Here is a 13488-nt window from a genome sequence, read left to right as displayed (position 1 = left end):
GGCTCTGTAGCTGCTACATTTTTTTTTTACTTTTTTGTTGGCTACAGAGGGCAGTGGGAGTGGCAGGGGCCTCAATGCGGGGTGACCGAGGCCACACGTTGCCTGCAAGCCACATGCTGCCCATTCCTGATGTATAGGAATGGAGTGGGTCTTTGGAGACCAGAGTTTCCAGAACAGATTAATACTGCTTTTCTCTTGTGAGCAGATAGGATCACCACAGAAAGTATGAGGCAAGCAACTTTCTTCTCCATAGGCTTCAGAATCACTATTTATAATTACTTTCAGGACTGTGGTTTGGATCCAAGCTAAGTTAGCTGAACTTTGTCCCATTTATTTTAAAGGGACAAGGTAGTCATAATTTGATTAATTTAGTCTGGTTATATGCATTAGATACCCAAAGCATTATTGTTAATGACTTATTTTGTATTCATTGATAGGAAATGATGGCATTCCAGGTCCACCCGGAGCCAAAGGGCAACATGGATCTCCAGGGCCTGTTGGCTTGACTGGTATGCCAGGACCACAAGTATCATTTGGATTCCCTGGACTGCCAGGCCAGCAAGGACCCATGGGCAGAATAGGTTCACAAGGGTTTGTTGGTGAGGATTTCTTTCTGCGTTCTTCCCGAACATGATTTTCCTCATACTTTGGCTGTAAAGGTTGAGCACCTTCCTGTGATATTATGTTGGTAACTTTTTGCCCCTGAGGGCTGCATATGGTGGTGAGTCAGGGGTTCTTTACTGCCGGTAGATGTGGCCCAAGTTGGTAGTGGGCATGGCCTGAGCTCTCCCTCTCCACCCCCACCTCTCTCTCTCTCTCTCTCTCTCTCTGTCTCTCGTGCGCACACACACACTCACTCACAGCCTTCCCCCCACTGACTCTGTTTCATGCACACACCCTTCCAGCTATTTCCAGTGCTAATCAGCTTGGCAGTCAGGGGTCATGTGATGTAACTGTAGCAATTCTATCATATACCTGCCCCAGCTGATCGGCACTGGGAACAGCTAAAGAGCATGCAGTCAATCAGCTGGAGAATGGGGAGGCAGCATGCAGGCTGAAGGACGTCTGCAGAGGGCCACTGATTGCTCATATGTGGTCTAAACCATTGGAGTGGGTCTTTGGAGACCAGAGTTCCATTCCAGTAAACTTTCATTTAAGTCCAGTACTTCAAGCATTTATATGGTGTAGTTTTTCCCTGTGTAATACTACCAACATACTACCTACAATATAGTTTAGCCCAGCCATATGGCTCCAGCCACTGCCACAATGTATTGTGTTGGCATAAAAACTCTTTACATAGAAACTGGGCCAAATCACTTGGTAAGCATGTGGAGTGGCTGGTAGTCCAGTTGTGCATTTATAGTCTCCACCTTGTGGCTGTCATTTGGGGTGGGGGTGGAGGACTATTTGGGACCTTTCATAGGACAGATGGAGGCTTTGTATTTGCAGCAGCGTACAGCAGCTGGGGGAGAGCAGAGAAGTATGTGAGGACATTTAACACCTGCTCCTTCTTAGCTGCTGCACTGAGATTGGACCAAGGGCCAATAGCAACACCTTAGCCATCAGAGAGCTCCCCCCGCCCCCAAATTAACATCAGACTGACTTTTGTGGCTCGGCACTCTCTATTTTACATTGGAGTTTAAATATGTACTTGGGAAATTAATTGGATATCAGGGGAGAGGGATTGGGATGCCCCTGTTAGTGTGGTAATGGGCAGAGGAAAGTATGGCATTGGGGGATTAGAAAACCAGTTGAGGAGAAGAGAGGTTAGACACTTTAGGCCTGTTCCCTGTTCCAGTTTTCCCCCAGACCAGATGGTTCCTGGCTACTTTACCAGCTTGCCCTTGGGTCTGTTGTTGTTGTTGTTGAATGCCAGGTTGGTCCAAAACAAAATCTCCCTCTTCCATGAATTCATCATGAATTAAGGGACCAACCTGATGTTTATTGCTGACACCTGGGTTGGGGGAACTAGGAGGTGTTAGTCTCTCCCAGCTGTGCCCTCCCGGGTATACGGTGCAGCACCAACCTGAGGGTCGGGGAGGGTGGATTGCTGTGATCTACAGGAATTCCAACTCCCTCTTTAGGCTTCCTGTTCATTAGAATGACAATCCTGAGTGTTCGTATCATGTGTTGGGTACCCAGGACAGATTAGGGATTCTGTTTGTATACCACCCACCACACTGCCCATCAGTTTCTCTGCCTGAACCGATGGAGGCGGTCTTGGATTTGGTGTTAAGGCCCCCTAGTATGATGGTTCTGGGGGATTTCAACTTCCACACCAAGGCTGCTAGACCTAGGGTGGCTCAGGACTTCATAGCTGCTATGACAACAATGGAGTTATCAGCCCCACACAAGTCATCAGTCCAACACATGTAGGAGGACACATGCTTGATTTGGTCTTAGCCATCTCAACAGGAAGTTGGTGATCTGAAAATGAGGGAAAACATCTATCTTCTTGTCATGGTAGGATCACTTCCTATTGAAGTTTAGACTTTCAGCAGTCTTTCCCCTCTGCAAAGGTTGGGGACCTATTAAAATAGCCTGTCCATGGAGTCTAATGGCTTCTGATGGCTTCCAGAGGGCTCTGGAGGATTTTCCTGCTGGTGTGGCTAGTGCTCCTATCAAAGTCCTGGTTACTTTGTGAAATGCAGAGATGAGTTGGGCAGTTGACATGATCGCACAGAAGCACCCTCGCCCTCTGAGCAGAGCCTGGGCAGCTCTTTGGTATACACCTGAGCTGAGAGCAGTGAAGAAAGAGCTTAACACAGATACAAGAAGACTTGTGCTAAGGCAAACACATTATTGAGCCTTCTCTGTGGCAGTAATGGTGGCAAAGAAACAGTTACTTTCCATCACCATTGCATCTTCTCAGTCTGTCCAGAAGAACTTTTCCGAGTGGTTCATGGCCTGCTGCAATCTGGGCCAGGGAAAGAAATGGTGGAAGAGAGACAAGTTTGTGAGATGCTTCAAAGATAAAGTTGCTCACATCCATCCTGACTTGGACTCCACAGTTAATACAGTCCGATAAGCAGAGGCGTTCAGAGAACCAACTCGTCTATTTTTATTGGATGACTCAGTTGTTTAGGCCCAAAGGACAAGGTGTGGCCAAATCCAGTCAACCACCTCTATGCTTGACCCTTGCCGTTCATAGCTCATTACATCTAATAGGAAGGGGATGTCCAGTGGAGTACAGGATGTTGTAAATTCATTGAGTATCAGGGTGGTATCAGTCTCTTTAAATGCGATGATAAGTAGGCCACACCCAAAGAAGCCGAAACTCGACCCAGATGATGTTAACAGTTGCCAACATCCCCTTTCCAGACAAGATGCCTGAATGGGTCATTGCCAGCCAACCCTAGACACTGTTGAATGAAACTGATTATCTAGATTCATTTCAATCAGGCTTCAGGCCTGGTTTTTGAATGGAAAGTGCCTTGGCCACCCTGTGGGATGACCTTTGCCAAAATAGGGGTGGGGTGTGTGAACCTGGTGATTCTCTTGGACCTTTCAGTGACTTTCAATACCATCGACCATAGTGTCTTTCTAGATAGGCAATCTAGGCTGGGTATTGGAGAAGCTGCATTACAGTGGTTCCACTCCTACTTGGATGGCCAATTCTAAAAGGTAGTGCTGGGTAGGGGTGTACGAAACCCACTTACCAGTCTGCTGAAGGGGTCCGCGGGGGGGAGGGGGAGGCGATCCCTCCCTCCCCCCAGAATCCTCCCCAGCCGAGTCCGCAGAGCCACCGTCCGGGCCCGTCCACAGCCGGACTTCCGTCCGCTGACACACAAATTGCATCCGGCATAGCGGACACCATTTTCATCCCTGCCCTTGGCTGTGATAGGCTACGTAAATATTTTGCCATGAATAGGCTACGTAAATATTTACGTAGCCAATCATGAAAAGAGCAGGGACGCAAATGGCACCCGCTACGCCATTTGCATCCCTGCCCTTGGCCGTGATAGGCTATGTAAATATTTATGCAGCCTTTCAGGGCCAAGGGCAGGGACGCAAATGGCGCCCGCTATGCTGGACGCCATTTGCGTCCGCAGCCCGGCAGCGGATGGCTGTGGAACGAAGACGACGGACCCAGACCGGCCGGCGCCAGGTAGAGTTTGTCCCGACCGGGCTTCGCAGGGTGGCTGGGGGGAGCAGTTGGTTCCGCCATGGAATCTGCCATCCCTAGTGCTGGGGAATTATTGCTCTGTGACTTGGCAGCTATGCTTTGTGGATCCACAGGGCTCTATTTTATTCCCGCATGCTGTTCAACATCTATATCAAACCACCGGGAAAGTTTACCTGGAGATATGGACTGAGGTGTGACCAATATGTGGATGACACCAGCTCCATCTCTTTTTTTCATCAGATCCACATGAAGCAGTGGGTGTTCTGAATCAGTGACTAGGTATGGTAATGGACTAGATGAGGGCCAATAAACTGAGGCTCAGTTTAGACAAGACAGAGGTACTGTTAGTGGGTGTGTCGTCTGCTCAGCTGAGTTGTGTTCAATGTGTTCTGGAGTGGGTTGCACTCCCCCTAAAGAATCAGATTTGTAATTTGGGGTGCCCTTGGATACAGCATTGTCACTGAATGCACAATGGCCTTGGTGGTGCAGAGTATCTTTTATCAGCTTAGTCTAATATACCAAGTATGTTCTTATCTGGACAGAGATAGCATAGCTACAGTTATCCATGCTTTGATAACCTCATGTTTGGATTACTGCAATTACAAGGTGCTGCCTTTGAAAATGGTCCAGAAACGTCAGCTGGTCCAAAATAGGGCAGTGAGATTTTTGACAGTGACTGGCTGATAATGGTCATATTATGCTAGTGCATTATGATCTGCACTGGCTTTCAGTCCATTTCCAAGCCCAATTCAGTGTATTGGTATTAATCTTCAAAGCCCTAAACAGCCAGGGGCCAGGTTAACTGAAAGATAGTCTCCTCTCACATACACCTGCCCAGACAGTGAATCCTAAGCTCATCTTCAGAGGTCCTTCTCTGCATTGTTGTTGTTGTTCAGTTGTTAAGTCGTGTCTGACTCTTCGTGACCCCATGGACCATAGCATGCCAGGCCTTCCTGTCCTCCGCTCTCTCCTGGAGTGTGCTCAAGTCCATATTCATTGCATCGGTGATGCTATCTAGCCATCTCATCCTCTGCCGTCCCCTTCTCCTTTTGCCTTCAATCTTTCTCAGCATCAGGGTCTTTTCCAGTGACTTTTTTCTTCACATTAGGTGGCCAAAATATTTGAACTTCAGCTTCAGTATCTGTCCTTCCAATGAGCACTCAGGGTTGATTTCCTTTAGGATGGCCTGATTTGATCTCCTTGCAGTCCAGGGGACTCGTAAGAGTCTTCTCCAGCACCACAGTTTGAAAGCATCCATTCTTCGGTACTCAGCCTTCCTTATAGTCCAGCTCTCACAGCCATACGTTACTATTGGGAAAACCATAGCGTTGATTATACGAACCTTTGTCGGCAAGGTGATGTCTCTGCTTCTTACTATGCTGTCTAGGTTTGCCATAGCTTTCCTCCCAAGGAGCAAGCGTCTTTTAATTTCATGGCTACAGTCACCATCTGCGGTGATCTTGGAGCCCAAGAAAATAAAATCTGTCACAGCTTCCATTTCTTCCCCTTCTATATGCCAGGAAGGGATGGGGCCAGATGCCATGATCTTATTTTTTTTAATGTTGAGTTTCAAACCAGCTTTTGCACTCTCCACTTTCACCCGCAACAAGAAGCTCTTTAAATCCTCTTCGCTTTCTGCCATTAAGGTGGTATTGTCTGCGTATCTGAGGTTGTTGATCATTCTCCCGGCAATCTTAATTCCGACCTGTGATTCATCCAACCTGGCATTTCTCATGATGTACTCTGCATATAAGTTAAATAAGCAGGGTGACAATATGCAGCCTTGTCGTACTCCTTTCCCAATTTTGAACCAATCGGTTGTTCCATGTCCGGTTTTTACTGTTGCTTCTTGACCCTCGTACAGGTTTCTCAGGAGACAGGTAAGGTGGTCTGGTACTCCCATCTCTTTAAGAGTTTGCCACAGTTTGTTGTGATCCACACAATCAAAGGCTTTAGCGTAGTCAATGAAGCAGAAATAGCTGTTTTTCTGGAATTCTCTTGCTTTCTCTATGATGCAGCGAATGTTGGCGATTTGATCTCTAGTTCCTCTGCCTTTTCGAAACCCAGCTTGTACTTCCGGTAGTTCTCAGTTCACATACTGCTGAAGCCTAGCTTGTAGGATTTTGAACGTAACCTTGCTGGCATGTGAATGAGCGCAATTGTACGGTAGTTTGAACACTCCTTGGCATTGCCCTTCTTTGGAATTGGAATGTAAACTGACCTTTTCCAGTCTTGTGGCCACTGTTGAGTGTTCCAAATTTGTTGGCATATTGAGTGCAGCACTTTAACAGCATTATCTTTTAGGATCTTAAATAGCTCAGCTGGAATACTTTCATCTCTGCTAGCTTTGTTGTTAGTAATGCTTCCTAAGGCCCACTTGACTTCACTGTCTAGGATGCCTGGCTCAAGTTCAGTGACCACACTGTCACGGCTATCAGGGACATTCAGATCTTTCCTGTATAGTTCTTCTGTGTCTTCTTTCCACCTCTTCTTAATCTCATCTGCTTCTGTTAGGTCCCTGCCTCCTTTGTCCTTTATCATGCCCGTCTTTGCACAAAACGTTCCCTTGAGATCTCCGATTTTCTTGAAGAGATTTCTAGTCTTTCCCATTCTATTGTTTTCCTCGATTTCTTGGCATTGTTCATTTAAGAGGGCCTTCTTGTCTCTCCTTGTTGTTCTCTGGAACTCTGCATTCAGTTGGGTATATCTTCCCCTTTCTCCCTTGCTTTTCGCTTCCCTTCTTTCCTCTGCTACTTGTAAAGCCTCATCAGACAGCCACTTTGCTTTCTTGCATTTCTTTTTCTTTGGGATGGATTTCGTTGCTGCCTCCTGAACAGTGTTACGGACCTCCATCCATAGTTCCTCAGGCACTCTGTCTATCAGGTCTAATCCCTGAAATCTGTTCCTCACCTCCACTGTATATTCATAAGGGATATGATTTAGGTCATACCTGAATGGCTTAGCGGTTTCCCCTACGTTCTTCAATTTAAGCCGAAATTTTGCAACAAGAAGCTCATGATCTGAGCCACAGTCAGCTCCAGGTCTTGTTTTTACTGACTGTATAGAGCTTCTCCATCTTTGGCTGCAAAGTACATAATCAATCTGTTTTCGATATTGACCATCTGGTGATGTCCATGTGTAGAGTCGCCTCTTGTGCTGTTTACAAAGAGTGTTTGCTATGATCAGCGTGTTCTCTTGGTAAAACTCTGTTAGCCTTTGTCCTGCTTCATTTTGTACACCAAGGCCATGCTTGTCTGTTATCCTGGTGATTTCTTGACTTCCTACTTTAGCATTCCAATCCCCTATGATGAAAAGGACATCTTTTTTGGTGTTTGTTCTAGAAGGTGTTGTAGGTCTTCATAGAACCGATCAACCTCAGCTTCTTCAGCCTCAGTGGTTGAGGCATAGACTTGAATTACTGTGATGTTGAATGATTTGCCTTGGATTCGTACTGAAATCATTCTATCGTTTTTGAGATTGTACCCCAGTACTGCTTTTCCCACCCTTTTATTGACTATGGGTGCTACTCCATCTCTTCTAAGGGATTCTTGCCCACAGTAGTAGATATAATGGTCACCTGAATTAAATTCACCCATGCTTGTCCATTTTAGTTCAATGTCAATGCTCAATCTTGCCATCTCATGTTTGACCACCTCCAGCCTACCTTGATTCATTGAACATTCCAGGTTTCTAAACAATGTTGTTCTTTACAGCATCGGATTTTCTTTTCACCACCAGACACATCCACAGCTGAGTGTCCTTTCAGCTTTGGCCCAGCCGCTTCACTCTTTCTGGCGCTACTTGGAAATACCCTCTGCTCTTCCCCAGTAGTATATTGGACACCTTCCGACCTGAGGGGCTCATCTTCCGGCGTCATCTCTTTTAGCCTTGTGATACGTTCCATGGGGTTTTCTTGGCAAGAATACTGGAGTGGGTTGCCGTTTCCTTCTCCAGTGGACCACATTTTGTCAGAACTCTCCGCCATGACCTGTCCGTCTTGGGTGGCCCTGCACGGCATAGCTTATGGCTTCACTGAGTTATGCACTGAGTTACACAAGCCCCTTTACCACAACAAGGCAGTGATCCATGAAGGGGCCTTCTCTGCATACCCTCAGCCAAATGAGGTGAGGGCCCTTTCCGTGGTGCCACCCCAGTTGTGGAATACATTCCCTGGAGAAGCTCACCTGGCATCTATGTTGTAGTCTTTTTGGTGCCAGGTGAAGACATGGTTATTTTCACAGGCTTTTTACCCCTTCAGTTTTAAAGGCTGTGTTTGTGCGTCTTTAAGTCTTTGCACTGCTGCTTTTACCTTGGTTTTATTATGTTTTAAATGTCTTAGGTTTAAAAAACTTTTTAGGTTTTTATATTACATTTTGTTATGTTCTGTATTTTATGGTTTAAAATTTTGTTTTGTGATCCACTCAGAGAGCTCTGATTATTGGATGGTATAGAAGTGTCATTCATAAATAAATTAAATAAACGTGCAACCACTGAATTGATTAAGAGGTGTAAAACTTTTTGATCAATTAAAGAAGCACCCCTAATTAATTGGTCAACAGATTTATTTATTTTTTAAAAGAGTACCTATATAAACTGCAGTCAGATGGCATTGCCTTAAGACACATTTCCTCCTGTGGGAGAGAGAATAGGGGATGCCTCTTCTAAGATGGCATCTGTTGCAACACATCTGAACATCATCTTAAAAACAAAAAGAGTATGCTTTTTTTTTTCTTCAGAACTATTTTTTTCTCATTTGCAAATGTATGTAGATTAAAACTGCTTTTCTATATCCACTTACCTGGGACTACGCTCCACTGAACTCAATGGAACTTACTTCTGAATAGACATGTACAGGAATGTGCTGTTAATTAATTGACCAAAACTCATACAGCTAATCATGTAAGATCACAAGCATCTTTGTGGTGTGCTGCCACACAGAGAGTAGTTTTTCAGCAGCTTCCGCAGTGGTGGCATAATGCTTTTTTGGCACCCTGTTTTCTGCATCCTCTGTGTCTAACATAGGTAATGCATATCTTACAGGCCAATGTCTTATTTGCCCACCATCAACTGGAAGGAATAGGACTGATTTCCCTATTTCACAAGTTAGATATATGAAAATATATGAACAGGAACTATATTTGTGACTTGCTGTCATCTAAAGGCTAAGTTGTGAGAGAAGATTACTGGTATTTTCTCTTTGTCTTATGGATATGCTAGAGCTCACTGTGTTTTATGTATCCAAGACTAATAGGCACACACAGGTAAATAAAGTCCTATAGCAAAAGAAGAGTTCCCATTTGTGCGGATTTATGGCTTACTGCTTGAATAAGCCATCTGGATATTATGCAGCAAAGGAGCCAAGTTCCAAGTAAAAAGTTTCTTATTTTATTCTTTGGAATATCTATGATTTTGAAACACTTATAAATAGTTACTGTTTGTTTATTCTCCATTCAGGTGTTTTCCATATTCACTCAAACTTTACACAATGACAGCTTTCCAGTGGTTTGTTTGTTAAGTTCCTATATTACCCAATAGCTGAAGCTCTCTGGGAGGTTTTGTTATAATCCAATGTAACTTCTGTTTCTTCCCTGTGTGACTCTTTATAGGCTCACCTGGCTCCAGAGGGGATTCAGGAGATCCCGGAAAACCTGGGCCTTTAGGCATGAAAGGTCTGGCTGGTGACAAAGGTCAATCAGGTCTCATTGGACCTAAAGGAAAGGCTGGTGAGGCTGGACTCTCTGGAATAGATGGAATGCCTGGTCTCCAAGGTCTGAAAGGTAAAGCAAAAACAAAAAAAAAATTCTGAGGCCAGAATTACATGGCCAGTTGCTCTAAGAAGGAGATTTAATTTCTAAACAGTGGTTGGCAAATATATTGTTCATAGATGGAGAATAATTGAACACATTGGAAATGATTCTACCTCTGTCTCATTATCAATTAATAGAGCAGTTGTAACATATAGTAAAAATAAGAGTTAAAAATTAATGAAAGTCTTTAAATAAAAAAGTTAATGCCTCCCCCCTCATTCAGGAGGCAGGGCTTTGCACCACAGAGAGTTTTGTCACACACACACCATTTACCGGGGGATTCAAGGGCCAGCACACTCCTGCACCAGCACCACCCCTACTCCCATGGTGGGAAGGAGTCAGTATTCAAGCAGTATCCCAGGGACGCCTGCTGAAAGCCAGATGGGCCAGATCTACATGGTAACAGAATGTGAAGTGCTTTCAGGTTTAATGTGGATTTTCATGAAATCGGCTTTTGTCTGTCAGGGACAAAACATAGCCAGAAAAGCAGAGTATACAGTACCTTAAAACGCAGTTTCACATGCCACACTACATGACAGTCCTCCTTACTTTGGGGGCGTGTGGACAGAGTCCCACCATTTGCACTGAACGTCATCAAACATGTAGATGCTGCTGAGCAAATGAGAGGTTTGGTCCCCACCCCTCTCCACACTCCCCTGCTCAGGGAATTTTGGAAGTGCTGAAGTGCTGAATTAAGCTCCCATAGTTTAACCTCACACCTCTCCCCTCTCATCCACCACTGGGATAATCATGAAAGATTAAGCATTAAAACTGTGCTTTTACGAATGGAGAAAACAGGCTGCATTCTATGAATGAGTCTAGCTGCTATCCTGACACATCGGAATTGCGAGACCATGCCTTTAAGAAAGAAGAAAACAGTCTTCATTGTATGAATGAGGCAAGCCTCTGAATGGCAGCTCCTTGCGGCACCCCTTCACCACCCCTTTGGCTTGATTTCTCATCTCTGCTCCTTACATCTGAGTAGACCTAGTGGGCTATTCTTCCAACCCCCCTCTCCCAACCAGGCACAGCCAGACATAGACACACTCCTAGGCATGCCCAGCATACAGGATTTAATTGGGTGAATGGAGCACAATGCAGCTGAAGCGTACAGGAGCCGTCTTTAAGATAACATATGCATTAAAACAACTTTCAGAAAATGCACGTTTCAAAGGGGGAAGTGGTAGGGTGACTGCGAGATGGCTGCGACATCATATGTCCCGAATGACCCTGAAGTGCATTCCCTCCACAGTAAATCCTATTATGTTCCCTCTGCAGTAGATTGGCTCATGGATACTGCAAGGCAGACCAGGGGTGTTGTGTTGGTGCCACATTTGGGGTGACGCCACACTGAAGAGTGGGTGAGTCCGTTTGCCACAGCTGCCTTTTCTAGGGATGTCAGAGAATTCCACCACAGACTCCAGTGAGGCCGGATTAAAGAATCCGCCCCCCCGGAATCTGTGGCAGAATGCCCCCCCGCCACCCCACGGAATCCCCCTGAGACGGAGCGTACCTGGGGGCAGATGCGGCGGCTCTGGTGGCTCATGTGGCAGCGGCGGCGGCTCCGGCTGGTCTCCCGGACGCTGCCGGGCTGCTGTGGCTGCATATGGCAGCCGTTGTAGTGGCCGTCATTTGCGTGGCTGCCTTTCTTTGTGATAGGCTATGTCAATACTTACGTAGCCTATCACGGCAAAGAGCAGGGACGCAAATGGCAGCCGCTACGTCATTTGCGCCCCTGCTCTTTGCCGTAATAGGCTACATAAATACTTATGTAGCCTATCACGGCTTAGCAGCCACGCAAATGGCGGCCGCAGCAGCCCCGCAGTGGCTGGAATTCTGGCTGCATCCGGCCCCGGCCGGTGGCTCTGCAGAGTCGCCATGGAGCAGAGCCAGCCGGGGAGGATTCCGGGGGGAGGGACGGAGTGCCTCCCCCCCACCGCAGATGCCGCGGAACGGAGTAAGGTAAGTGTTTCGTACATCCCTAGCCTTTTTCGCCTTACTAGATTTGCCAGAAGAAGGGTCCCTCTCTCAGTTTACAGTATGAGTTCTTGGTACCCCATGAGGTTCAGCGAGCCTGTCCAGCCCACGGGAGAAGCAGGTACAGGGAATTATTTAACCTCAGATCTGCTTCCTCTCACAAAAAGAAAAACGGGAGAGGAAGACGTTCTGTCACGGATCTAGAGGCAAATTAAAATATAGGCAGAAAAAACGCTGCAGATCCCACTCTAGCCCTACTTCATCTTCCTTTTTCTCATTGTCTGAGGAAGGGTCCCAATCTTCCCCTTCCCAAAAATCCAAGAGCCCACCCATTTCAACTAAACCCAAACCATCAGGGAACAAGAAGGAAAAAAGTGGCCAATCACCTCTCCCCTTTCCGTTAAGGACCCTGGGGATAAGAGGTCCAGGAATATTTGCGAGGGTGTGTGCGTGTCTGATTCTCAGTCCAAGGACACTGAGAGGGAAGAAAGGGGATTTTCAGAGCAGGAAATGGAAGCTCCCAGAGGCCAGGGATGTTTTTTCCCCCCCAGATCTTTTCACCGCTGTCATACACTTCAACTCCCAGAAGAGGTACCCAAGCCAGAGGAACAACCTGACACACCTTCCCAGAAGGGAGCCAAGGGAGGTCTTTCACAAGGTCCTTCCAAACGCACTTCTGTACCCCTTCCAGAAGTCTTCGAGATGGTGTGGAAATCAGAATGGGCTAATTCTTCAAAACCAAACCAGTCCACAAAGTTACTAACAAGTTATATGTGCTTCCAAGCAAGAGGATGGAACTACTTAAAGTTGGCCACTCTTTTATCCCCAGCAGTCATTCCAGTGGATGGCAATTTGGACACAAAGACCAATGTGATAAAAGGGTGAATGTAGCACTGTATAAAGGTTTCGAAGTCTCTTCAGCAGCCTTCAGGATGTCCATCACTAACTCTTTCCTAGAGCAGTAAATATGTGGGCAGAAGAAATAGCAGGGGTGGATGCCACACCCAAACTACTGAAGGACAGCTTGAAGAAAGAAGAGGTGCAGGGAATGCTGATCAAATTTGCAGATGTCACAAAATTGGGCGGGATAGCTAATACCCTAGAAGACAGAAATAACATTCAAAGTGATCTTGATAGGCTGGAGCGCTGGGCAGAAAACAACAGAATGAAATTTAATAGGGATAAATGCCAAGTTCTGCACCTAGGAAAAAGAAACCAAATGCACAGTTAGAAGATGGGGGATACATGGCTCAACAACACTACAAGCGAGAAGTATCTTGGAATTGTTGTCGATCACAAGCTGAATATGAGCCAACAATGTGATGTGGCTGCAAAAAAGGCAAATGCTCTTTTGGGCTGCATTAATAGAAGCATAGCTTCCAAATCCCGGGAAATACTAGTTCCCCTCTACTCAGCACTGGTTAGGCCTCATCTGGAGTACAGTGTCCAGTTCTGGGCACCACACTTTCAGAAGGATGCAGACAAACTGGAGAGGGTTCAGAGGAGGGCAACAAAGAGGATCAGGGGACTGGAAACAAAGCCCTACAAAGAGAGACTGAAAGAACTGGGCCTGGTTAG

The 13488-nt window shown here is 46.1% G+C and overlaps 1 protein-coding gene across 2 annotated transcripts in view; it reads left to right on the top strand.

The window, feature by feature from the left end:
* The window catches only part of COL4A2 (collagen type IV alpha 2 chain), a 396880-nt gene that overhangs the window by 282496 nt on the left and 100896 nt on the right, over positions 1-13488 (top strand). For both annotated transcript variants that reach the window (XM_084820997.1, XM_084821006.1), the window contains 2 exons: positions 438-599; positions 9733-9903. In XM_084820997.1, the coding sequence (XP_084677123.1) occupies positions 438-599; positions 9733-9903 (333 nt within the window). The remainder of the gene's footprint in view (positions 1-437; positions 600-9732; positions 9904-13488) is intronic.

This window comes from Heloderma suspectum, chromosome 1, assembly GCF_057233095.1.
Source record: "Heloderma suspectum isolate Gila_16-S chromosome 1, 16-S_ref, whole genome shotgun sequence".
Classification (NCBI taxonomy): Eukaryota; Metazoa; Chordata; class Lepidosauria; order Squamata; family Helodermatidae; genus Heloderma; species Heloderma suspectum.
This window is presented reverse-complemented; position numbering and strand designations above follow the sequence as displayed.